Below are 23,667 nucleotides of genomic sequence, written 5' to 3' on the forward strand. Positions count from 1 at the left end.
CCAACCTCCCTACCAACCAACCTACCTACCTACTTACCTACCTACCAACCTACCTACCTACCAACCTACCTACCAAACTACCTACCTACCTACCAAACTACCTACCTACCTACCAACCTAACTACCTAACTACCTACCTACCTACCTACCTACCAACCTATCTACCTACCTACCTACCTACTTACCTACCTACCTACCTACCTACCTACCAACCTAACTACCTAACTACCTAACTACCTAACTACCTAACTACCTAACTACCTACCTACCTACCTACCTACCTACCTACCTACCTACCTACCTACCTACCTACCTACCTACCTAACTACTTAACTACCTACCAACCTACCTACCAACCTATCTACCTAACTACCTAACTACCTACCAACCTACCTACCTACCAACCTATCTACCTACCTACCTACCTACTTACCTACCTACCTACCTACCTACCTACCTACCTACCTACCTACCTACCAACCTATCTACCTACCTACCTACCTACCTACCTACCTACCTACCTACCTACCTACCTACCTACCTACCTACCTACCTACCAACCTATCTACCTAACTACCTAACTACCTACCAACCTACCTACCTACCTACCTATCGACTTCTACCAGTAGAAAAATGAGTAATATTCGTCCATATTTTATTGTCGTATGTTATTGATTCCCCCCACGCTGGTGCTGTCATGGCTAACCGCTAACGCTCCCCGCAGGTGAGCCTGTGCGTCCTGCTGCTGCGTTACCAGCCCGAGGGCGACATCCACGGCTTCGTCAACTTCCTGTCGGAGGAGCAGAAAACGAAGAAGAAAGAAGGCGTCCTGGCCGAGTGCGAGAAGGACGCCTGCTCGCCGACCACCGAGGCCGACGAGTACGGCGGACTCCCCACCAACACCTGCGGCGCCAAGAACCTGCCCTCGCTGGGCGACAACGAGATGCTGATCGGGAAGCCCGACAAGAACGCCTACGCCGCCAGCCACCCCAACTACGGCACGGTGGACATGGCGAGCGGCATCGAGGCCGAGGAGGCGGAGGACGGGATGACGCGCCGCTTGAAGAAACTCATCGGGCCGCGCTACTACACCTTGAGGATCAGACTGGGACTGCCGGGGAAGATGGACCGCCCCACGCCGCTCACGGGGAAGACCGTTACCGTGTGTGTGCTGCTCCTCTTCATCGTCATCTTCGCTTTCTGCTCCTTCATCATCTTCGGTGAGAGCCCGCTGGCGGCTTTAAGTTCTTTAAGTGTTTCATCCTGCCAAATCAGACCCGTTGATTGGGCTTTCTTTCCCAGGAGCGAGCAGCATCGCTGAAGGTCGCTGGTGGGCCCTGCTCCTGCTCATCTTCTTCATCGTCTTCATCGCCCTGCTCATCGTCATCATTCTGCAGCAGCCCGAGAACCCCAAGCGGCTGCCCTACATGGCGCCCTGCGTGCCCTTCGTGCCCGCGTCCGCCATGTTGGTCAACATCTACCTCATGCTCAAACTGTCCGCCATCACCTGGATACGCTTCTCCGTCTGGTGTCTCGTGGGTGAGTCCTTCCCGTCTTTTGGCACGCCGCGTTTCCACGGGAACCAGTAGGGGGCTCCACAACTCCGGACCTTCATTCATTTCCTAGCGCTTATCCTCACCGGGGCCGGGGTGCTGGAGCCTATCCCAGCTGGACTGGTGGCCAGCCAATCCCAGGGCACATATAGACAAACAACCATTCACACTCACATTCATACCTATGGACAATTTGGAAATGGGGGAGGAAACCGGAATACCCAGAGAAATAGCCGAGGGTGGAATCGAACTCGGGTCTCCTAGCTGTAACTGCTCGGTCGCCGTGCAGCCTTGCAGCATTTTCTATGCCGCTTTTCCTCACTGGGGGGGGGGGGGGTATGCTGGAGCCTATCCCAGCTGTCTTCAGGCGAGAGGCGGGGTCCACCCTGGACTGGTGGCCAGCCAATCCCAGGGCACATATAGACAAACAACCATTCACACTCACATTCATACCTATGGACAATTTGGAGTGGCTAATTAACCTAGCATGTTTTTGGAATGGGGGTGGGGGTGGGGTGGGGTGGGGTGGGGGGGGTGCGGGGGGGACCGGAATACCCGGAGAAAATCCATTCATGCAAACTCCACACAGAGATTGCCGAGGGTGGAATTGAACTCGGGTCTCCAAGCTGCGAGGCCTGCGTGCTAACCACTCATCCACTGTGCAGCCTGAAAAAAAACATTCATTCATTCATTTTCTACCGCTTTTTCCTCACGAGGGTCGCCGGGGGGGGGGTGCTGGAGCCTATCCCAGCTGTCTTGGGGCGAGAGGCGGGGTACACCCTGGACTGGTGGCCAGCCAATCACAGGGCACATATAGACAAACAACCATTCACACTCACATTCATACCTATGGACAATTTGGGGTCGCTAATTAAGCTAGCATGTTTTTGGAATGTGGGTGGGGGTGGGGGTGGGGGGGGGGGGGGCGGAATACCCGGAGAAAATCCATGCATGCATGGGGAGAACATGCAAACTCCACGCAGAGATTGCAGAGGGTGGAATTGAACTCGGGTCTCCAAGCTGTGAGGCCTGCGTACTAACCACTCATCCACTGTGCAGCCTGAAAAAAAACATTCATTCATTTTCTACCGCTTTTTCCTCACGAGGGTCGCGGGGGGGGGGGGGGTGCTGGAGCCTATCCCAGCTGTCTTCGGGCGTAAGGCGGGGTACACCCTGGACTGGTGGTCAGCCAATCCCAGGGCACATATAGACAAACAACCATTCACACTCACATTCATACCTATGGACAATTTGGGGTCGCTAATTAAGCTAGAATGTTTTTGGAATGTGGGGGGGGGGGCGGAATACCCGGAGAAAATCCACGCATGCACAGGGAGAACATGCAAACTCCACGCAGAGATTGCCGAGGGTGGAATTGAACTCGGGTCTCCAAGCTGTGAGGCTTGGAGACCCGAGAGTTATTCTAAAAGTTATTCTAAGAGTTATTATATGAAATGGAAACCAATGCCCTCCCGACTGAGTCCACGCCTACTTAGGATTACGGTGACTCGCCGAGGGTGGGCTGAACGCCATGTTGGTTTCGCTGCAGGCGTGCTGATCTACTTTGGCTACGGGATGTGGAACAGCACCTTGGAGATCACGGCCAGGGAGAACGAGGTCCACGCCTCCACCTACCAGCGCTACGACCAAGGCGTGGACGAGGGCTTCTGCGGATTTGACGATGACTTCTACCCGCCCGCCGGCGACGCCTGGGACACGCCGGACGCGGGGTCAGTCCCTGGACGCGCCCCTGAGGCGGTACCGGAGAGCACCGGGACCCCCGTAAAAAGGGCCGTCGTACCTAACCAGGCCGATGACGAAGCCGCCGTGGACTTCTGAAAGGGAGGGGCTCATCACCAATGTACTGCCTTGTCTGCACCCTTGGGGGGCGGGGTTGGCGCGGGTGACGGGATGACGTGTGCATGCCAGCATGTCGGTGTGCCCCCCCCCACCCACCTTTATCACACTCCCTTCTTTCTTCACTGCTTGCTTTCAACAACCTAAAATGGAAGCTCATACCGATCCGTGACACCGCCCCCCCGTTCCCGACCCCCCCATGAAAACCGCAGATAGGAAAGTGCAGACATATCAAAAGATAAGCGCCTGACTGGGAATGAAGCGACGCTCCACAACGTCCCGAAAAGACGTCTTATCAACGTCTTCGCGTTGGTCACACGTCCCAAACATCTCGCCCGGAAGGACTGAGGACAAGATAGGAATGTTCTCACATTTTCTTCTCGGATCCGTGCTTGCGATTAGTGCCTTCATGTTCTTCATGTTCTTATCGTGTTTCTCCGTTTGTGCACAACTTGACCGTTTTCATGTCCGTCCTCCTCCTCGCTTTTCTTCTCCAAGTTCTCCAAGTTCTGCTTTGTTTGGTCCTTCCTGTCTGCACGTTGGCTCCTTTTTCCGCATGCATGCCTTTCTTGCTGCTTCCTGGTTGCAGTTTGGTCTTCTTAACTGGATGCCCCCCCCTCACCCCCCCAAACTTCAAGTCATAATACCAGCATTAGCATTAGCATTAGCATTAGCCAGCGTTCTAAACATTCATCCATTCCATTTAGAACTTGTGTGTCGTCCAATCTAAGCCAAACAATCGAACGTATTGGAAGTTTTTGTTCCAAGTCTTTTGTCCACATGGAGTTTTGGACGAAGCCCCCGACAAGGGGGGCACAAGTGCCCACGATTCTAGGGGCCCACGGCTGATAGAACCATAGAAAATCAGAACATAGAATCCCAAAAAAATATGTATTATTATTATTTCATATTACTTGTCGGCATGTTGTTTTTACTATGGTGGTCCTTAAGGCTATGTGGGGGGGGGGGGGGTGTTCACCCAGGGACATAAATTTGGGGGGTGCTCACCTCATAAATTTGGGGCCACATTTTCAAAGTCAATAGTAGCAGAATCATTATTTGTTGGTTGTTGGTAGAATTGAAATGAACGTGGGGACGCGGGGACGGGGGGTCGGGGGACGGGGGGGACGCTCACCATATTTTGGAGGGTGCAAGTTTAAAAAAAATATGTATACTAGTGTTGCAACATAAAGGTGAAATGCAGATTAGTCTGTATTTTTTAATCATGAACTTCGGTGGTCCGTAAGGCTAAATACTTAACTATTTAAATACGGGGGCCAAATTTGGGGGCGACTTAAAAAAAAAAAATGAAATCATAGCAGAATATTTATTTGTCAGATGTTGTAGAATTTCAACAAAATCCTCAGCCACATGGGTCCCCCTAAATCTCCTTACTTGGGACTGCGGGAGTGGTCACCCTGGGGGCAGATTTTTGGGGGGCGCAAGATTTAAAACAAAAAATAGGAGAGAAGGAAATCATGTTGACATGTGGGGGTACGTATCCGTGGGCAACACTTTGGAAGAAGGAGAAATAGCAGCAGGAAAATTTGTTGTCTTTTTTTTTGGTGCATGGCCCCCCCTGGGGGTCAGTCACCCTGGGGGCAATTTATGTTGGGATGCAAAATTTATAAGAAAAAAAAACATCAGACATGCAACAGACACCTTAGAGTTGGCTTCCTGTTAATACCCCCCGCCCCCCTACCTGTTTGGTCCCCAAATGGGGGACATCAGACATGTTTTTTCCTTCCACATTCCCATCTGACCTGCAAGGCCCAAGTCTAGACCATGTGGACCACAGGAACCCGTAGGGGGCGCAAATATCAAATATGGGTGGGTGTCACGGGTGCTCACTTTGCCAGGCTTCTGATTAATATTTTTTCAGATTTTTTAAATTTTTTTTTTACTTTCCAAAAAATATATGTGGACACCTCCATGAGTCAGGTAGTCTGCCTGGACGGCCCCCTTTTTTGTAGTAGCCACGCCCACTTCCTTGCATGTCATGCGTCATCAACGTCCGCAACTATAAAACATAAGCTAAGGCTGCCGGGGTCGATTCCGAGGTTATACCAACTCAAGTGGAGTGGGCGTGTTGATCTTGGGGGTCGGGGGTCCGGGGGTCGGGGGTGCTTGTCCTTTTTGTGCCCCTCTTTGCTGCAACTGTCCCTTTAAGGGAAGCCTTATTTGTCAAATGCACTAAATCTAAGGATGCCACGCCACATACAAGAACCCCCACCCTACCTCTGATGACATCACACAGCGCCACCTCATGGCCATGTCGCCCCCCCATCGTCATAGCACATAAACAGTGAAAACACACACTTCCACACACTTCCACACTTCCACACTTCACCCATGTACCTTAATCACCTCCCAACTCAGCCAAAAGACCAAAACGCAGCCAAAAATAATCACTAAAGACTTTGGATTGTAAACTTTCACCATCTTTCTTCTTCTTCTGTGTGTGTGTGTGGTTGCATTGTGTATATGTGTGTATGTGTGTGTTGGTGTGTACGTGTGTGTGTGTGTGTGTGTGTCAAGCATGCTCTTCATGCATGACGACTTGCATGTGCTGATGACGATGCAACAGAAACGCAACGTGGAACCAAGCCAAACACGCAACTCACAACAGTACCCCCCCCCCCGTCGGAAATCATACCAAAGGTTACCAAAATGTTTTGGTTCATTTAAAATTAATTAATTGACACCAAACTTCATTGGGACATCATGTAAAGAATGTACTAAGTGTACTAAGTGTACTAAGTGTACTAAGTGTACTAAGTGTACTAATTGTACTAAGTGTACTATAAGTACCACAGTACCAATTGTACAAAACATTATGCACCAAAATTTAAAAAAAATCACAAAACATTTCGGAAAGTCAGCAAAAACATTTTCTTTCACCAACAAGTACTCATAAGAATTTTGCGCTATATTTTATTTTTTTAAAATGTATGAAAAATCTGTCACCAAAATCAGCAATTTGCTAAATAAATTAACAACCCTCTTTAAATGATGAATATTTATAAAACAAGAATTTATAATGACATTTTACAAAAATTTATTTGCAAATTATATGAAAAGCTCAGTGCTAAATAAGTAAATGATGAAAAATGTAGTTTTCTGAGTTTTCCAAAAATGTTAGCAACATGTCGCAAATCACAGGAAAAGTAAACAAAAGTAAGAATCACAACAATGTTAAGCTCAAAATAATTTTGAGGTATATTTGTCAATTTAGCAGTGCATTTTATGAAAAAAGGGAGCCATTTCTAAAAAAAAAAACCTTAATCATCAGATTAGGAAATCGTAGAAAAAGTTACGACAAAATAAAGAAATCATGAAAAGTTTTAAATAATTTTGACAAATGTATTTCAACAATAAATTATAAAAACAGGGTATGAAAAATATGTTTGCAAGTTGCACAAAATTTGTAAATTCGGACAAATGGTAGTTTTTCAAGTTTCCAAAAAAATTTGACCAACATGTCAATAATCCCACGAAAGGTAGACCACAAAATTAAGCAGCCACAAAAATGCTACGCTTCAAATACTTTTGTCCTATATTTTTTAACAAGAATTTATAAGGAATGAAAGTACAAAAAATTATTTGGCAAAAATGTAAGCACTAAATAATCAATTTCTCAGAAGTGCCAAAAAAGTATGACCAGTATGCTCTCTCAAGAATAATCAAAAATAATGAAATTATATGAGAAATTTGCACAAATAGTTAAGCACAAACATTTTAACAACAATTAGAAACAATTAAGCTTGCAATTTGTACAAAAAGCTCAGCACTAAATTAGTAAATTACAAAAAATGTAGCCATGCTAACCAAAGGTTAACCACCAAATAAAGTCGTAAATAAAATTGTAGGTCCAGCGCACATGCTCAGTATGACTGTGAAGTAAATTTCAAGTACAGTACTTGCAAATTCTGTAAAAAATTAGTACAAAAATGCAATTTTTTTTATATTTGTCCTGCAATTATATTTTACAAAACTATTATTTAAAAGCTATATTTTACCAGGAAAACCAAGTTGTTAGTAGATTGATTAACAAGTAAAAATTGAATTTTTTAAAAATGAATTCCACAGCCTCCTTTGGTAAGAAATCCTACGAAATTGTGGTTGAGTCCATTCTCGTTTGATGTAAGACAAACTTTGTCGGAGGACACACTAGTACAGGAAACATACTGTACATTTCCGAAGTTAGCACTTTTGGAAAAATGTGCACCCTCTTCCCATTCGCCTTTCCAAGCCAAAGTCGGCCATGTTTGTTTACTTTCTTCAAAATTTGATGATTTTTTAATTTTATTTTAATGTTTGAAATCCAAGTGTTCCATTTAGGCGAGTAAAGTAGCTTATAGACGCCAAGCTACGGATGTTGCGTGCACAAGATACAATTTTGAAAACTAGAAAAAAAAAACTATAATAGCGAGTATTTTTCTACAGCTACTTCCTGTCTGCAGGTTGACCCACAACATGCTTAGAAGCTATAAAAGTATATTTTTAACAACAGTAGTCCCTCTAGAATGCTAAATCTCCTTTCTAGAAAGATTCTAGACGCTAGTAGGAAGAAGTATTTTATTATAAATTCTACTACAAACACAAAGAAGCTGTTTTATTCCCCGGAGAAGGCGGCCATGTTCTTCCTGTGCTTGTTGTCTTGTTGTTTCACCGTGTTCTTTGGCAGCGACTGACAAATACATATATATATATATATATATATATCTCCATAAAATATACAAACAGTACTTCTTTTGTCTGCTGTATAGTTTTGGCACAAAACTGTAAAAAAAAAAAAAGTTGCGTTGATTTTTTCCTATACTTTGGTTTCTTCTTAATGTGTGTGTGTGTGTGTGTGTGTGTGTGTGTGATGTGTGTAAGTTGTTATAACTCGGCTCTTGGGTGCACTTTTTTCTGCTCAGTTGTGATGATGAAAGTTATTTATTGAAAATACAAAGTCAAATAAACTAAAAAAAAATACAAGAATACTTGCTTTTTTTAACAACTATTTCCCTTATTTGCAGGATGAAAAGGTTAAAGACACAAAATTAATACATGCAATTTAATAATAAAAAATATTAATACATTTTTTTTTAAACCAACATGTCCTCATAAGAACCTTGGAGTATATTTTATGACAAAATATATGAGAAATGTGCATGAATGGGCTTCAGAAAATGTTGCAAGAATTGTGCAGTACAATTAATGTTACTTCAACACATCTCTCAGTGGTAAGTAGCTTTAGCATTAGGTTAGCATTACGACGTTACAGCATCAGTAAGGTCTAATGTGTTTTGCGGGACTACCAGTGTTAAAAAAAACTTGGATAGAGTCATTAATTGTGGTTGGAAAAGGCTATTAGCAACACCGCTACCTGTATGCACACTCTATAATGCTTCACAGACAAGCGCTTTTTCTCTACCAAGTAACGTTGGAAAGATGTCTGGCTTCAGCAAGTTCGTCGGCTAGTCCAACACGTGGTCACAAAACAGTCCAGTCGGAATTTTTACAAGATTTTTTAAGCACGCTGTACAAAATGCTCAGTGCTAAATTAGTAAATAAAAAAAGGGTAGTTTTTCAACTTTCACTCGACCAAGTAACGTTGGGAAGGCGTCTGGCTTCAGCAAGTTCGTCGGCTAGTCCAGTTCGCATTCACAACACAGTCCAGTGAATTTACAAGAATTTTTAGCACATTGTACAAAATGCTCAGCGCTAAATTAGTAAATAAAAAAGGGTAGTTTTTCAACTTTCACTCGACCAAGTAACGTTGGGAAGGCGTCTGGCTTTAGCAAGTTAGTCGGCTAGTCCAGTCCGCATTCACAACACAGTCCAGTGAATTTACAAGAATTTTTAAGCACACTGTACAAAATGCTCAGCGCTAAATTAGTAAATAAAAAAGGGTAGTTTTTCAACTTTCACTCGACCAAGTAACGTTGGGAAGGCGTCTGGCTTCAGCAAGTTCGTCGGCTAGTCCAGTTCGCATTCACAACACAGTCCAGTGAATTTACAAGAATTTTTAAGCACACTGTACTAAATGCTCAGCGCTAAATTAGTAAATAAAAAAAAGGGTAGTTTTTCAACTTTCACTTGACCAAATAATGTTGGGAAGGCGTCTGGCTTCAGCAAGTTAGTCGGCTAGTCCAGTCCGCATTCACAACACAGTCCAGTGAATTTACAAGAATTTTTAAGCACACTGTACAAAATGCTCAGCGCTAAATTAGTAAATAAAAAAGGGTAGTTTTTCAACTTTCACTCGACCAAGTAACGTTGGGAAGGCGTCTGGCTTCAGCAAGTTAGTGGGCTAGTCCAGCCCGTTGTCACTAAACAGTCCAGTCGGAATTTCTACAAGAATTTTTAGCACATTGTACAAAATGCTCAGCGCTAAATTAGTAAATAAAAAAGGGTAGCTTTTCAAGTTTCCAAAAAAATCAAGTCTAAACAAAAACACAACAATTTTTTTAATGTATTGTTATTTATTATTTTTATTTTTTTGTCCCATCCAGCAGATAGTATTTATTATTATTTATTAATTGTATTAATTATTCATTTTTAATTTTATATTAAATAAATATTATTAGACGTTTTGAACTCAAAATGGAAAAAAAAAAATCACATTTAATTATTAATTAAAACATTTGAAACAGTTGCACGGAGGTTAGCATCCGCCCCGGTTAGCATGTTTTTCAGTTCCTATTGAAAATTTGCGTCGAAATTTTGCTGCAATTTAGTAAATTTTCTATTTAATTTTCTATTTAATATTTTCTATTTTTTATTATTATATTATTCGCATCTTGTTGTGTTATTAATACACTACATGACTCCAAATGTCTTCTTTTTGTTTTTTTGTTTAATGGCAAAACATCCTTAGCTTTGAAGCTAAATACTAAATACTTCTAACTAATATTACTTGTAATATATACACAGCATATAGTAATAAATAAGATGAAGAGAAAAAGCTTTTCATTACTCCAATTATTACTGTCATCATATTCTTGACCATATTAGTGACCCACAATATAATATTACTACACAAAGCATGCTACATTTATATTATTTATTGTGTTGTGGATTAAATATTGATTATTTGTCATATAACCGAGTATGAAATATTCTTTTCCTGGCGATGCTTATGGTATTCATACATGAACATCCAGGCTGCTCCTTTTGGGATGCAAAAAAGCCAAAGAAAAAGCAGTTGCTGTTGATTCCTTCGATGCTATTAGAATCAAAGTTTGCTTTTGAGGGAAATTATTAGTAGTATTAGTGTTTTTATGTAATCCTGTGTTAAGGACTACTACACACTTTGATACTGACTCAGCAAATCAGGTGACCAAGCACATTTCAGGACGTTTTGTCTCCAGCAACTCCTTAACAGGACTGGATGTAATGAGTGTGTGTGTGTGTGTGTGTGTGTGTGTGTGTGTGTGTTTCTCGACAAACTCTCCCGTTTGTCCAGTCAAGGTCTCTGACTAACGTTACCAACGAGATATGAGATATGAGATATGAGATATGACAACGCTTGATAACAACGTGACGCTTTATGGAACTCTTAAGTGGAAAAAAAAAAATAAAAAATAACAAAAAAATAACATGGTGGTAAAAATCACATTTAAGGAAGTTAGTATTATCACAATTACATAAATATTTACACTTACATTTTTATCACACTTCATTTTTAGCGTAACAGATTCAAAAATAAAATCCGTTTTTTTTTCAGGATGCTAGCTAGCAAGGAAATTTGACTCAAATTGTTTGGGATGGTTAGCTTATTTGTTTAAACACTTATATATTACACAATGTTGGTACTGTATGACCTTAACGGAGGGGTGTCCAAAGGGCGGCCCGGGGGCCATTTGCGGAATACTACTGTTTTTTTATTGTAAAAATTTATTGTAAATATTACATTGTAAAAATATTATTTAATATCAAGAAAGCTACAGCGCTAAAGATGGAAACATTTTTAGTCATTTTACAAAATATAGTCAAAATATTAAAACTTGTAATATTACAAGGTAAAAAAAAGTCATTTAAAAATGCGTAGTGTTGAAATATTAAAGAAAAAAATACATTATTTTTTTAAATTATTTTAACATGAGAAATAAGTAATTTTTTTAGAAAATTAGGTTGGCGAAAAGTCCAAAACAAAATAGGCTAGCTCCCTTTTTTTTTTTTTAACCCTTGCTTGTCATCTACGCCAAAAACAATATTTTTTCGTTTGAAATGATTTTTCCGACATTTTCGGTAACCGCAAAGGTGAGAGATTATAGATCGGAAAAAACAAAAATATCCAATCAGATTCCGTCTTTACAAATCGGCATAGCCAACACCAAAATAGGCTACCTTACTTTGATTTAAAAAAAAAAAAAGATAATATGTCATAAAAAAAAATAAAACATGTCATGGCATCGCCGTTGGATGATAGCGTTTACGAAACGTCCGCGTCCGATCACATCCAGGCGAATTTCCACACACTGCCACTAGGGGGTGTACTAGAGTTTTAACGCTTTAACTAAGCATTTAAAATTTTTATTGTAATAGTTTATACAACTCACAGCCACTAGGGGGTATACTAGCGTCTTAACAACGTTTTATTGTAATTGTATATACAACTCATAGCCACTAGGGGGTATACTAGCGTCTTAACAACGTTTTATTGTAATTGTATATACAACTCATAGCCACTAGGGGGTATAATAGCGTCTTAACAACGTTTTATTGTAATTGTATATACAACTCCCAGCCACTAGGGGGTATAATAGCGTCTTAACAACGTTTTATTGTAATTGTATATACAACTCCCAGCCACTAGGGGGTATACTAGCGTCTTAACAACGTTTTATTGTAATTGTATATACAACTCATAGCCACTAGGGGGTATACTAGCGTCTTAACAACGTTTTATTGTAATTGTATATACAACTCCCAGCCACTAGGGGGTATAATAGCGTCTTAACAACGTTTTATTGTAATTGTATATACAACTCCCAGCCACTAGGGGGTATACTAGCGTCTTAACATTTTATTGTAATTGTATATGCAACTCCCAGCCACTAGGGGGCGATCAGCATCCACACAATTTCTAGTTAAAAACACCAACAATTCAACAATAAGAATTAATTAATTAATCAAACAAAAACGCGTAACGTGATGATCCACAGTCCACAGGCCACGCCCCCAAAAGATCCAACCAACATGGCTGACAGTGGAGGGCGACTCCCACCTCGGGTTTGTGTCGAAGTCTCGGACGTCGTCGTCGTCGTCAGACGTGGGCGCTCTTGGCGTGGTTGGCAGACGAGGCGGCGGCCGCGGGGGCGCCCGGCGCGTTGCCCGACTTGGAATAGTAGTAGTGGCTGTTGTCCCGGTACGGGTGGGAGGAGGCGGAGTCTGAGGAGCAGCAGGTGAGCAGGCAGCCGCCCAGGAAGGAACAGATGACACCCGCCCAGCCGGCGTAGAGCGAGAAGCCGAAGGACATCAGGTTCTCCTCCCAGTGGACCCCGATGGGGAACCACACGGTGGACACCGCCCCACATAGCGCTAGCGGGCACAGAAACACCAGAATCAGTGAAAAACATCAAATGCAACAAAAGTGCTTATGCTAGCGTGGGGGTTGCTATGATATGCTGTGATGCTAACGCATATACCGTAGCTCATGTAGCTAATATAGCTAATATTGCTGTGTGCGTTTAGGACTTTATTGTGGAAAACGGCTGGTGGAAATGTACGGAGTGGGGGGGGGGGGGTAGTTTCCATGAGTGGGTGGAGGCTTAGTGGAATGGAAGGAAACATTTAAGCGTGTGTCCGCCCTGGGGGGGGCAGAGGAGCCATCGAATAGGAGGTCATGGGAGGTCATGGGAGGTCATGGGAGGTCATGGGAGGTCACGGCCCAAAAGTCTTACCAACGACGAGCGTGAGGACGCCGCCCACGACGGCTCGCTTGTTCTTGGAAGTCTGAGGCTCGTTGCCGATGCGGATGCACGGCATGGACATGAGTAGCAGCCCCATGGCGGGCAGGCCCAGGATCGAACCCGTGATCATTAGTGCACGTGTCGTCTGGATGTAGGCTGCAAAAACACAAAATTAGACACATTTTAAAATCATGCTGGATGTATGGATTCCATTGAAAAATACACGGGAACAAAAATGTATTCATTCATAAAAATAAGAAAATTACACATAAGAAAGATCTATAAAATTCTGTACTTAAGATAATATTAACACAAATTGAAAAAAATACAATTAAGAAAATATTAAAAATACAAATGAAATATAATTTTATTATTCTAAATATATTTATTAAAATTATTAATATAAAAATAATTTGAAGAAATACAATTAAGAAAATATTAAAAATACAAATAAAATAGAATTTTAATATTCTAAATATATTTATTAAAATTATTAACATAAAAATCATTTGAAAAAATACAATTAAGAAAATATTAAAAATACAAATGAAATATAATTTCAATATTCTAAATATATTTACTAAAATTATTAATATAAAAAATCAATTAAGATAATATAAAACACAAAATAATTAACTGGAAAAAAATATAACATTAAATTCCAAAGAATTTTTTTGTTTGTTTCTTTGAGATTTTTCCTAGTTAGTAAAATAAGAATACTAGAGAGACTAAACAAGTCTATGAAAATATGAAATTTTAATATTACAAAAACAACATATATATAAAAAATAAAGGTAAACACAATAAAATAGTAATCATAAATATAAAATGGTTCTGGTTATTAAATTACAGAAACTATACATCTTGTCAAAGGGATTAAATAAAATATAAAAAAATATGTAACTTAAAATATAATTTCAAATCCCAAAATATAATTGTTAAAATAAGAAATTTATAAGAAGAAAAAAAAATCTAATCTATAAAAATATAAAACTGAAATGATACAAAAATAGACAAAAATATACAGGTTAGATAATATTAAAAAATAAAAGTCTACAAAATTAAATATAATTTAAAAAATCCAAAATTAGGTTATTATATATGGAGGCAAAATTACACATTTTGTGAAAGATGAAATAAAATGTAAAATTAAATTAAATTTATAAATGAGATAATATAAAAATAAATAGAAAAAATAAACAAAATTATTATTTACAAAATTTTAAATATGGTTACTAAATCAGAATATATCTCTAACAAAATATAAAAAAGAAATAAATATATAAAAAATAAAAATATATAAAAAAAGAAATAAAAATACAATAAAACTGAAGCCAATCAAATGGAATAAAACTGTGGCGTGTTCTCTTTACCAGGCAGCTCCAGTATCTGCGTGAAGGTGGAGCAGTGGTAGAGTCCAGTGGAGATGATGCACTCGGCCCACGGCCCCTTGGCCCCCAGGTTGTCCATCTTCTTGCAGGTGTTCAGGCCGTACTTGCAGAGGACCACCCAGTCGTTGGTGGCGGTAGCTACAACCATGCCCAACCAGCCCAGGCAGCTGCACAGGAAGCCGAAGAGCTGCAGACACGAGTTTGCCATGACTAAAAAAAATAATCAAGAAATCCAGCAGAGATAATCCACTGAAAAATTCCACTTATTATTCCGGTGCAGGACTTTGAGCTCAGGAAGAGTTCAACTCCGGTGTTCCCTTCCAGAGAATGGAACCTCTCATGGCGCCATCGGTTTTTATAGCGGGAAAAAGTCATCAGGAAAAAAAATACTACAAACTTTTCAACCAATCAGAAGCCCATCCGCGTGAATCTGGCAACTTCCGTGTCCTTAAGCACTGCCCACTTTTTTTAAGCATCAACTCCAAAACATCTTTTTTTTTTCCAAAGATCTGCCGCCACCTGGTGGTCATTAAATATATTTTTTTATGACGGTAATATCATTGAATGACAGCTAGTTGAATTCAATCGGCTTCTTTTGGGATTCCGCCTGGTTGACGGTTATGAAATATGACTTATTGACGGGTTTGCACAATCATGCAGACTATTTTCATCTCCCTAATAATTGCAATGTAGTACTCAACAACACCAGCAGAGGGCGGTGCAGGCCAGCGGATATTATACAAAGCTCCAGCATACCCTACATCAGTGATTCCCAAAGTGTGAGCCGCTGCCCTCTGGTGGGTCATGGTGGTACTGCACGCAAAGTTTATGAATGATTCGATCGAATCATTGAAGACATTATTTTTATTTTTCAATGTTTGCAGCAAGATCAAAGTTACATTTCTCTGAGACTGACCAGCCTGAAATATTAAAGGAAGCACAAACTTTAAGCTGGATTCAAATCTGAAAATGTTTTTTTTTTTTTACAAAAACACTTCAAATCACTGACAAAAATGGGAAATTTCAAAATCTTGTTAAAGGGATAAAATTAAATAGAAAAAAAGTAAAAATAATTAGAAAAAAATCTACAATTAATTCAATAAATTGTATTGATAAAAATGGAATAATATAATAAATATAACTTTAAAAGTCTCAAATATTATTACTAAAATAGGGTTGAAATATTAAAGGAAGCACAAACTTTAAACTTGATTGAAATCTGAAAATTGTTTTTTTTTTACAAAAACACTTCAATTCACTGACAAAAATGGGAAATTTCAAAATCTTGAGAAAAGGATAAAATAAAATAGAAAAAAGGAAAAATAATTAGAAAAAATCTACAATTAAGACAATAAATTGTATTGATAAAAATTGAATAATATAATAAATATAACTTAAAAAAGTCTCAAATATTGTTACTAAAATAGGGAAAAAATTAAAATTTTTGTCAAAAGGATGAAATGAAATATAAAATAAAAAAATATAAAAAATATATAACAAAAAATATAACATAAAAAGAAAGCTTAAACACTGAAAATACTGAAAATGGATGGATTAAAAAAATCTGAAAAAACGTAAAATTAATTCAAACTGGGTTTACTGAAGATTTACAAAGATCGATTTATTGAACACTCAGTTGGCCGATATTTTGGAAAAAAGTAAGTTACGCTAACCGGACACAAAATAGTTTTTGATGTTTATGAAAATAATTAGCTTTACTAAATACAAAGTTTTCAAAATTGGCCGTTCTTCCGTGTTTACCATAACACGCGTGTTGTGTTCATTGACGACTTTTAGCTAGCGTATCATGGCCGAACACGCGTCCCGGCAGGACTAAAAGACGATATAGATGTTATTGATCGGCGAGGGCGGCGGGCCGTGTAAACACACACCATCTTAGACTCGACCTCATCGGCTTGTAGCGCACGTTACATACATCTTTACACACACACACACACACACACACACACACACACACACACACACACACACACACACACACCAGAAATATGTTAGGTCGTATCCCGCTATGATTCCCACTGCAGTTTGTCTGATACAGCAGGGATAAGACGGCAAGGGAATGGGAATATTATGCAAATGAGGCGCGGATTGTAACCGCGGTGATGACATCAAAGGAAATGATGGGATTTAAAGCCCCCCCCCCCGCAGGCGCAAAGAAGTCCAGGAAATGTCCGAACATGAGGGGGGTTGTGGACATTTTTTACCATGTACTTTTTAAAAAAAAAAATATTTGAATGTTGCTATGGGGCAACGGTGATTGTGCCCCACAAAGTCTGCCTAGCAACAAGCGGCCGCATAAACCAGGAACAAATAATGCAGGTTATGCTGGGTTTTCAAATATGGTTGACGGAGTGTGGAGAGCATATGAATATTTTTTTGAATATGAATATAGAATACGAAAAGCTTAGCTTTAGCTTTTACCATACGGGACGGCTAGCATGCTAACAATATAGCGTACCAACCACACACTAGTTTTCCATAGAACACTAACCATACAGATTCGGACACGACTTGTCAATCAAGTCCGAACATGAAATTGGCAACTTCAAAAATTAGTAGGCAAACAATAACTAGCATATGCCTATTGTTGTCATGGGGCAACTACGATTGTGCCCTGCAAATTGTCCCTAGCCGCAAGTGGCTACACGGTCATGTCATAATCTGCGAAACCAATCCACGTTATGTTTTTGATCTGTTTATATGCCTGCTAGCTAGCTTCTTTGGCCAAATGGGCAGCTATGATTGTGCCCCGGTAGCATTGTATAGCACCAAGTGGTTGACATAACCATGAAAAACAATCGAGCTGCTGTTGGTGTGTTCATGCTTCTTCTGGTAAGCTAACATTATATACATATGTCATGTCTATTGTTGTCGTTAGCGAATGGGGCAGCTATAATTGTGCCCCACGAGCATTGTATAGCACCAAGTGGTTGACATAGTAACCATGAAAAACAATCGAGCAGCTGTTGGTGTGTTCATGCTTCTTCTGGCAAGCTAACATTATATACATATACATATGTCATGTTTATTGTTGTCGTTAGCGAATGGGGCAGCGAGAATTGTGCCCCGATAGCTCCCCGCCTAGCAACAGATAGCCGCAGAGACCTGTGATAAACCATGCGAACTCATCCAAGTTACAGTATGTTGTTGATGTGTTTATGTGCCAGCTAGCTAGCTAGCTTCTTTGGCCAAATGGGCAGCTATGATTGTGCCCCGTTAGCATTGTATAGCACCAAGTGGTTGACATAACCATGAAAAACAATTAAGCAGCTATTGGTGTGTTCATGCTTCTTCTGGCAAGCTAATGTTATATACATATACATATGTCATGTTTATTGTTGTCGTTAGCAAATGGGGCAGCGAGAATTGTGCCCCGCAAGCTCCGCCTAGCAACAGGTAGCTGCAGAGACGTGTGGTAAACCACAGGAACTCATCCAAGTTACAGTATGTTGTTGATATGTTTATGTGCCAGCTAGCTAGCTTCTTTGGCCAAATGGGCAGCTATGATTGTGCCCCGTTAGCATTGTATAGCATCAAGTGGTTGACATAGTAACCAGGAAAAACATTGGAGCAGCTGTTGGTGTGTTCATGCTTCTTCTGGTAAGCATGTCATGTTTATTGTTGTCGTTAGCGAATGGGGCAGCGAGAATTGTGCCCCGCAAGCTTTGCCTAGCAACAGATTGCTGCAGAGACCTGTGATAAACCACGGGAACTCATCCAAGTTACAGTATGTTGTTGATGTGTTTATGTGCCAGCTTGCTAACCTAGCTTGCTAGCCTCATTGGCCTGTAGGGCAGCTCCAATTGTGCCCAACAAAGTCTGCCTAGTAACAAGTAGCAGCAGGTAAAATAACAAAATGCTTGTTAAAAATAAACCCAGAAGACCCCAGACCAGAAAGGAAGTGTTTTTAAAGGTACTGACATGAAAGTTTGATATAAAAGTACTACAATTGGTCTGTGAACCTTGAGGCCCGTCACTCAGACGTTTGGGTCGGCTGCCAGGCTCGTACTTGTCGCCGAGGATGACTTATCTCCAAGCAGCGAGGTGAAGAGGAGCAGAGGAGCCATGATGGAGCGACGGGAAGAAGAAGCTGTTTTTTTTATGGAGCGTCCTACTGTGATTGATTGGCAGCCATATTGGATGACTCACCCGTGTGTGTGTGTGTGTGTGTGTGTGTGTACGTACGCGTAGCCGGGAGATGATGATGATGGCGATAGCTACTTTTTCAAGTAGTCGTTCAGTCACACCCGCCGATTAACAAAGAAGGAGAGGATGTGCGGATCTCGTGCGGGAAGAAAAACAACACATTTGTCAATTAGCGCCGGAATATGAAATCAATTCTCCTTTATTGCTGTCTGGTTCAGATTCAAACCGACGTCTCCCCTCGGTCACCTAAGATAAGATAAGATAAGATAAGGAAATTGGAGCAATTGAGTGAACAGCATGCAGTCATTTGCCCTTAAAACCTGGTGGACCAGCCAGGACACCTGTGGCGTTGTGTTAGCATGATTAGCACCTATATCACCTATATGACAAATAATAATAATAATAATAAATAGGTGAAAAAGCCTATTCATATTTTTTGGCTTCTCGTAAAATTACTTTTTTTTTTTCAAATATTTCAACTTTCTTCTCGTAAATTTTTGTAATTTTTTTTGTAACATTTTTCTGCAGTTTTATTATTATTATTATTATTATTATTATTATTATTATTTTGTTATTATTATTATTATATTATTTGTTGTTTTGTTTCGCAAAATATCACAAGTTAAAAAGAAAGCAATTTTTTTCAATATGTTAACTTTATGCTTTATTTTTTTTAATAACACAACGTTGTTCTTGTGTAAAATTATTACTTTATTGAATTTTTTTCCTTAATATTTTGTCTTTATTCACGTAAAAAAATGTCAGCTGTTTTACAACTATATTAACTATTTTCTTCTCGTAATTTGTATTATCATAATATTTTCACTTTATGATTATTTACGTAATTTTAAAATGACTTTACTTGATTTGCTTGTTTCTGATATCACAATTTAAAAATGTCTTTAATAATCTTTAATATTTCAACTTTATGCTACTAAAATGACATTATTTTTCCTTTTAATATCACAGCGTTGTTCTTGTGTAAAATTATTACTTTTTCTTGTTGGAATAATTTTTTTTCCTTAATATTTTGGCTTTATTCATGTAAAAAAATGTTAGCTGTTTTACAACTATATCAACTATTTTTTTCTCGTAATTAATATTCTCAAAATATTTTCACTTTATGATTATTTACGCAATTTTAAAATGACTTCACTTGTTTTGTTTGTTTCTGATATCACGATTTAAAAAATGTCTTTAATAATCTTTAATATTTCAACTTTATGCTACTAAAATGACATTATTTTTCCTTTTTCTTGTGTAAAATTATTATATATATATTATTATATATATATTTTTTTTCTTGGAATACAATTTTTTGCTTAATATTTTGGCTTTATTTACATAAAAAATGTCAGCTGTTTTACAAGTATATCAAATATTTCTTCTTGTAATTAATATTCTCGCAATATTTTCACTCTATGATTATTTATGCAATTTTAAAATGACTTTGTTTGTTCTGTCTTTAATAATCTTTAATATTTCAACTTTATGCTACTAAAATAACATTATTTTTTACCACATTATTCTTGTAAAATTACTTTTTTGTTAGAACTTGTTTTTTTTAATATGTGAATATTTTGACTTTATTGCTGTAAAATTACTGCTTTTTTGTTAATTATTTTTAAATTCTATTTTTGAGAAGAGCAGGTACTATTTGAAGCCTTTGGTCAGACATTTGCATTTGTTGTTGTTTTTTGTCACATTTGACTATAATAATAATAGGAATGACAAAAATAAACACAATGCTAACGTTAGCTTAGCCTGTTGCTGTGCTCCACAGTCTCCACTCTGCTGCAGGATAAACCCGGTCCGGTTTTGATTTGGAAACCCGACCCTTTCCAAACCGAGGCAAGTACAGCAGAGCCCAAGTGAGTATAAGTACAATGTACAGTGTAGTGAAAAAAAAGGTAGTACTGTGTAAATTCCCAAATGGGTTTTTCCACTCCAACTTCTCCATCAACGCCTGGACAGCCTGAAATCTGCCTATAAAATATGTGTCATGTGACAGCGACGGTTGGCACAAATTATTTACGACCCCGAGATTGAATGAGCTCCCGTTCGGGGCGCCGCCGTAAGCGCCCCGTCGCCTTATTGCAAATGCTGGCCGCCGCCGCCGCTTCCAGCCAGTCTGGGCGTCCAGCGATTAGACACGCTCCTTTCCGAGACATTTGGATGAGCAGATGTCTGGAAGCGGAAAAAACACAACTTATTTTATCGTTATTTGCCGTGTCTTCTTGCTGACGCTTGGAGAAAAGGTTCCACTGGAAGAGAACGCAGTAACGAGCATTTCGGAATGCGGGACTTTACACACTTTTTGTCCCATCCGGCGTGCCGAGCCGCCTCGTGATTGGTGGACGGTCGTGGCTCGTTTGTGCGGCCATCACTCACCTCTAAGTGTGTTGGCAATTAGTATCAATTCATGGCATCAAACGTGGCCGCCCGTTGGGGTCCATACATCACCGCATCCTTGCTGGAGAACGTTCTAGAACACAACAAGGAAGTAAAAAGCGGTGATGTTAGCACCATTTGTCGTTAGATTTCGTTAAGAATAGAAGCGATTCAATGCTAATTAAAGAAATACTCATTTAGAGATCCTTTAATTCGGGTTCGAATCATGTGACCCTCATTTTTTTCAAGGTCGTTAAGTCCTGACCCACTTAGAGCTAAAAGCATACAAATGTATCTTAATTAGAGAATGCAAAATTCATTAGCTTAAATTTTGTTCTGCACAGTGGAGGAGTGGTTAGCACGTAGGCCCCGCAGCTAGGAGACCCGCGTTCAATTCCAGTTTGGAGTTTGCATGTTCTCCCCATACATGCGAGTTTTTTCTGGTTACTCCGTTTTCCTCCCCCATTCCAAAAACATGCTAGCCGCCTGTATGTTACTGCAGCTCACACACAGTACACACAGTACACACAGTACACACAGTACACACAGTATCAGTGCACCCACACCAAGCTTGGCAACACATTGGAAATCAATAACAGAAATAACAAAATAACAGCTGACTCATTGTGTCATCTTACTAAGAACGGTAAATATACCTGACAAATATACAAAAATGTACCAATACGAGTTTTGAATGAAAAAAACAACTCATGTTTTCCTATAATGCATTATGTCTGAATGAGGGTCACTGCGATGACATCAGCCTCCCTCTGCTATATAAAATATTTTTCTCAAATGAAATGCATTATGGGGAACAGTTTAAAATGCTGTTTTTTTATTTATTTAATTTCATATTGGTACATGTTTGTATATTCATTAGGTATACATATCTTAAGTGTTAAGTTGCTGTGTGATGAGTTCAGTGTTTGTAAGATGACACCGTGAGTCAGACTGTTAAATGGAGTAGTGACCTCCTGCGATGCCCAAAAGGGTTGACAAGCTTGAGTTTTATTATAGCTCATAAAAAATATGTGACAAATATACAAAAATGTACCAATACGAGTTTTGAATGGAAAAAAACAACTCATGTTTTCCTGTAATGCATTATGTGTGAGTGAGGGGCACTGCGATGACATCAGCCTCCCTCTGCTATATGCTGCTTGTCTGCCGAATAAATATTTTTCTCAAATGAAATACATTATGGGGAACAGTTTAAAATGCTGTTTTTAATTTATTTAATTTCATATTGGTATGTTTGTATATTCATTAGGTATACATATCTTAAGTGTTAAGTTGCTGTGTGATGAGTTCAGTGTTTGTAAGATGACTCTGTGAGTCGTGAGCTCCTGCGAGGGCCAACGGGTTGACAAGCTTGAGTTTTATCATAGCTCATAAAAAATATGATTTATTATTATTTTTCTCCACTCAAAAAAAAAAAAAAAAAGTCAGTCTTTTAAACCTTTCAATCCTCCAACGTCCCCACCCTCCCCCAAAGTGGCACCATGTAGTGGACAAATGCAAAATTTTTAAATTTATTTAATTTCATATTGGTACATGTTTGTATATTCATTAGGTATACATATCTTTAGTGTTAAGCTGCTGTGTGATGAGTTCAGTGTTTGTAAGATGACTCTGTGAGTCGTGAGCTCCTGCGAGGGCCAACGGGTTGACAAGCTTGAGTTTTATCATAGCTCATAAAAAATATGATTTATTATTATTTTTCTCCACTCAAAAAAAACCAAAACAAAAGTCAGTCTTTTAAACCTTTCAATCCTCCAACGTCCCCACCCTCCCCAAAAGTGGCACCATGTAGTGGACAAATGCAAAAAAATTTAATTTATTTAATTTCATATTGGTACATGTTTGTATATTCATTAGGTATACATATCTTAAGTGTTAAGCTGCTGTGTGATGAGTTCAGTGTTTGTAAGATGACTCTGTGAGTCGTGAGCTCCTGCGAGGGCCAACGGGTTGACAAGCTTGAGTTTTATCATAGTTCATAAAAAATATGATTTATTATTATTTTTCTCCACTCGAAAAAAAAAAAACAAAAGTCAGTCTTTTAAACCTTTCAATCCTCCAACGTCCCCACCCTCCCCAAAAGTGGCACCATCTAGTGGACAAATGCAATTTTTTTTAATTTATTTAATTTCATATTGGTACATGTTTGTATATTCATTAGGTATACATACCTTAAGTGTTAAGCTGCTGTGTGATGAGTTCAGTGTTTGTAAGATGACTCTGTGAGTCGTGAGCTCCTGCGAGGGCCAACGGGTTGACAAGCTTGAGTTTTATCATAGCTCATAAAAAATATGATTTATTATTATTTTTCTCCACTCGAAAAAAAAAAAACAAAAGTCAGTCTTTTAAACCTTTCAATCCTCCAACGTCCCCACCCTCCCC

The 23,667-nt window shown here is 39.4% G+C and overlaps 2 protein-coding genes across 5 annotated transcripts in view; one reads left to right on the plus strand and one right to left on the minus strand.

Annotated features, from left to right (window-relative positions):
• The window catches only part of slc7a14a (solute carrier family 7 member 14a), a 31,143-nt gene extending 18,030 nt beyond the window's left edge, over nt 1-13,113 (plus strand). For all 4 annotated transcript variants that reach the window (XM_058056564.1, XM_058056565.1, XM_058056567.1 and 1 more), the window contains 3 exons: nt 725-1,220; nt 1,303-1,539; nt 3,103-13,113. In XM_058056564.1, the coding sequence (XP_057912547.1) occupies nt 725-1,220; nt 1,303-1,539; nt 3,103-3,392 (1,023 nt within the window). In that variant the 3' untranslated portion in view covers nt 3,393-13,113. The remainder of the gene's footprint in view (nt 1-724; nt 1,221-1,302; nt 1,540-3,102) is intronic.
• Nucleotides 10,930-15,039, minus strand: cldn11a (claudin 11a). Its single transcript, XM_058056571.1, has 3 exons — nt 14,689-15,039; nt 13,307-13,471; nt 10,930-12,944 (listed from the first exon to the last, which is right to left on the minus strand). The coding sequence occupies exons 1-3, from the start codon at nt 14,912-14,914 to the stop codon at nt 12,670-12,672; spliced, it is 666 nt and encodes a 221-aa protein (XP_057912554.1). The 5' UTR covers nt 14,915-15,039; the 3' UTR covers nt 10,930-12,669.
• Between the last annotated feature and the right edge of the window lie 8,628 nt (nt 15,040-23,667).

Source organism: Doryrhamphus excisus, chromosome 19 (assembly GCF_030265055.1).
Source record: "Doryrhamphus excisus isolate RoL2022-K1 chromosome 19, RoL_Dexc_1.0, whole genome shotgun sequence".
NCBI lineage: Eukaryota > Metazoa > Chordata > Actinopteri > Syngnathiformes > Syngnathidae > Doryrhamphus > Doryrhamphus excisus.